Source organism: Salmo salar, chromosome ssa13, assembly GCF_905237065.1.
Source record: "Salmo salar chromosome ssa13, Ssal_v3.1, whole genome shotgun sequence".
Lineage (NCBI taxonomy): Eukaryota > Metazoa > Chordata > Actinopteri > Salmoniformes > Salmonidae > Salmo > Salmo salar.
This window is the reverse complement of record NC_059454.1, coordinates 5,196,583-5,199,272: the sequence shown is the minus strand read 5'-3', so window position 1 is coordinate 5,199,272 and position 2,690 is coordinate 5,196,583. Positions and strand designations below refer to the sequence as shown.

Sequence of the window (2,690 nt, the reverse complement as noted above, 5' to 3'; positions counted from 1 at the left end):
CTGTATATAGCCTCCACATTGACTCTGTACCGGTACCACCCTGTATATAGCCTCCACATTGACTCTGTACCGGTACCACCCTGTATATAGCCTCCACATTGACTCTGTACCGGTACCACCCTGTATATAGCCTCCACATTGACTCTGTACTGGTACCCCCTGTATATAGCCTCCACATTGACTCTGTACCGGTACCCCCTGTATATAGCCTCCACATTGACTCTGTACCGGTACCACCCTGTATATAGCCTCCACATTGACTCTGTACCGGTACCACCCTGTAAATAGCCTCCACATTGACTCTGTACCGGTACCCCCTGTATATAGCCTCCACATTGACTCTGTACCGGTACCCCCTGTATATAGCCTCCACATTGACTCTGTACCGGTACCACCCTGTATATAGCCTCCACATTGACTCTGTACCGGTACCACCCTGTATATAGTCTCGCTACTGTTATTATATTGTTGCTTTTATTAGTTATTTTTCTTCTTTTTTTTTTCTTTTTCTTAAATTTTTTTACTTCAGTTTGTTTTAATAAATATTTTCTTAACATACATTTTTCTTAAAACTGCATTGTTGGTCAAGGGCTTGTAAGTAAGCATTTCATGGTAATGTGTACCTACACCTGTTGTATTCATTGCATGTTTACAAATACATTTGGATTTGATTTGACTATAGTATTTGTCTTTGTCTTTTTATCTATTAATAAATGGAAGAAGAATAACAATTTACTTGAATTGTATAGAAAGAACGCACCCTCACTTCCTGCACGTGTGGACTGGAGCCGGAAATTGTTCACCAAATCAGACTATTTGTAGTCGTGTTGTTGCCGTGACTGCTGTGTCACGCTGCTCCGCTCTGGCAGATAGCAGCCTGAAGGGACCAGAGAGAGAGAGAGACAGAAACGGACGCGTTTGGTGGAGAGTCAACGAAATGAGGGAAGAGAGGGAAGATTAAGAATTAGAGGTGGGGATAGATGAAAAGGATTGAAGGTCCGTGTAAAAAGGAGAAGATTGAGCTGAGGACCCTTGACATTTCTCCTCTTTTCTCTTCCGAGTTTAAACAATGCTCTCTCTACCTGAAATAACAGAAGCATGCGTATGGAGCGCGTCTCTCCAGGTGCGGATATCGAGCCAAATGAATGACGGGACGGAATAACGGGTTTTTACGCACCAGGACCGACGTGGGTTCGTTAGCAACAATGTGGTGTATCAACTGTGCCTCAGACAAGACTCCCGTTATTCTAAATAACAACAAGCTTATATACTGGTAAGGGCGCGTTTGTGTTGTATTATAGATTGATGTTTTATCAAAGATTATGCGGCAATAATTGTTATTCGCCAGTAAAAAAAACAAAAGAAAACAACAACAACAGATTATTACATTCCATAGCATTGCATATATTTGTATTTTCCAAACGGGTACATGATTGTGATATGCTTAATGAATTAAATGTTTAACGTAAATGATAGTATTGACAGTTAGTTGGTCAATATGGTGTTTGTTGACTGCAACAGAAAACGGCTTTGTTATTGAACTGCTGTTAGATGTGCTGCCTCAAATGTCGACCCCCATTCTGTACAGTAACATTAGCCCAGAGCAGACCCCATTCTGTACAGTAACATTAGCCTAGAGCAGACCCCATTCTGTACAGTAACATTAGCCTTCAGCAGACCCCCATTCTGTACAGTAACATTATCCTACAGCAGACTCCATTCTGTACAGTAACAGCCTTCAGCAGACCCCGATTCTGTACAGTAACATTATCCTACAGCAGACTCCATTCTGTACAGTAACATTAGCCCAGAGCAGACCCCGTTCTGTACAGTAACATTATCCTACAGCAGACCCCATTCTGTACAGTAATATTATCCTACAGCAGACCCCGTTCTGTACAGTAACATTATCCTACAGCAGACCCCTATTCTGTACAGTAACATTAGCCTACAGCAGAACCCATTCTGTACAGTAACATTAGCCTACAGCAGACCCCTATTCTGTACAGTAACATTATCCTACAGCAGACCCCGTTCTGTACAGTAACATTATTCTACAGCAGACCCCTATTCTGTACAGTAACATTAGCCTACAGCAGACCCCATTCTGTACAGTAACATTAGCCTACAGCAGACCCCTATTCTGTACAGTAACATTATCCTACAGCAGACCCCATTCTGTACAGTAACATTATCCTACAGCAGACTCCATTCTGTACAGTAACATTAGCCTACAGCAGACCCCTATTCTGTACAGTAACATTAGCCTACAGCAGATCCCATTCTGTACAGTAACATTATCCTACAGCAGACCCCATTCTGTACAGTAACATTATCCTACAGCAGATCCCATTCTGTACAGTAACATTAGCCCAGAGCGGCGCCATTCTGTACAGTAACATTAGCCTACAGTAGAGCAGCCTACAGTAACATTAACCTACAGCAGAGCAGGTTACAGTAACATTAGCCTACAGTAGAGCAGGATACAGTAACATTAGCCTACAGCAGAGCAGGCTACACTAACATTAGCCCAGAGCAGGATACAGTAACATTAGCCTACAGTAGAGCAGGATACAGTAACATTAGCCTACAGCAGAGCAGGCTACGGTAACATTAGCCTACAGCAGAGCAGGCTACAGTAACATTAGCCTACAGTAGAGCAGGCTACAGTAACATTAGCCTACAGTAGA

The 2,690-nt window shown here is 42.6% G+C and overlaps 1 protein-coding gene across 1 annotated transcript in view; it reads left to right on the top strand.

Annotated features, from left to right (window-relative positions):
* The first annotated feature begins 810 nt into the window (after nt 1–810).
* Nucleotides 811–2,690, top strand: part of LOC106594785 (IQ motif and SEC7 domain-containing protein 1) — a 139,026-nt gene continuing 137,146 nt past the window's right edge. The window contains exon 1 of the mRNA XM_045692827.1: nt 811–1,273. Coding sequence (XP_045548783.1) covers nt 1,146–1,273 — 128 coding nt within the window. The 5' untranslated portion in view covers nt 811–1,145. The remainder of the gene's footprint in view (nt 1,274–2,690) is intronic.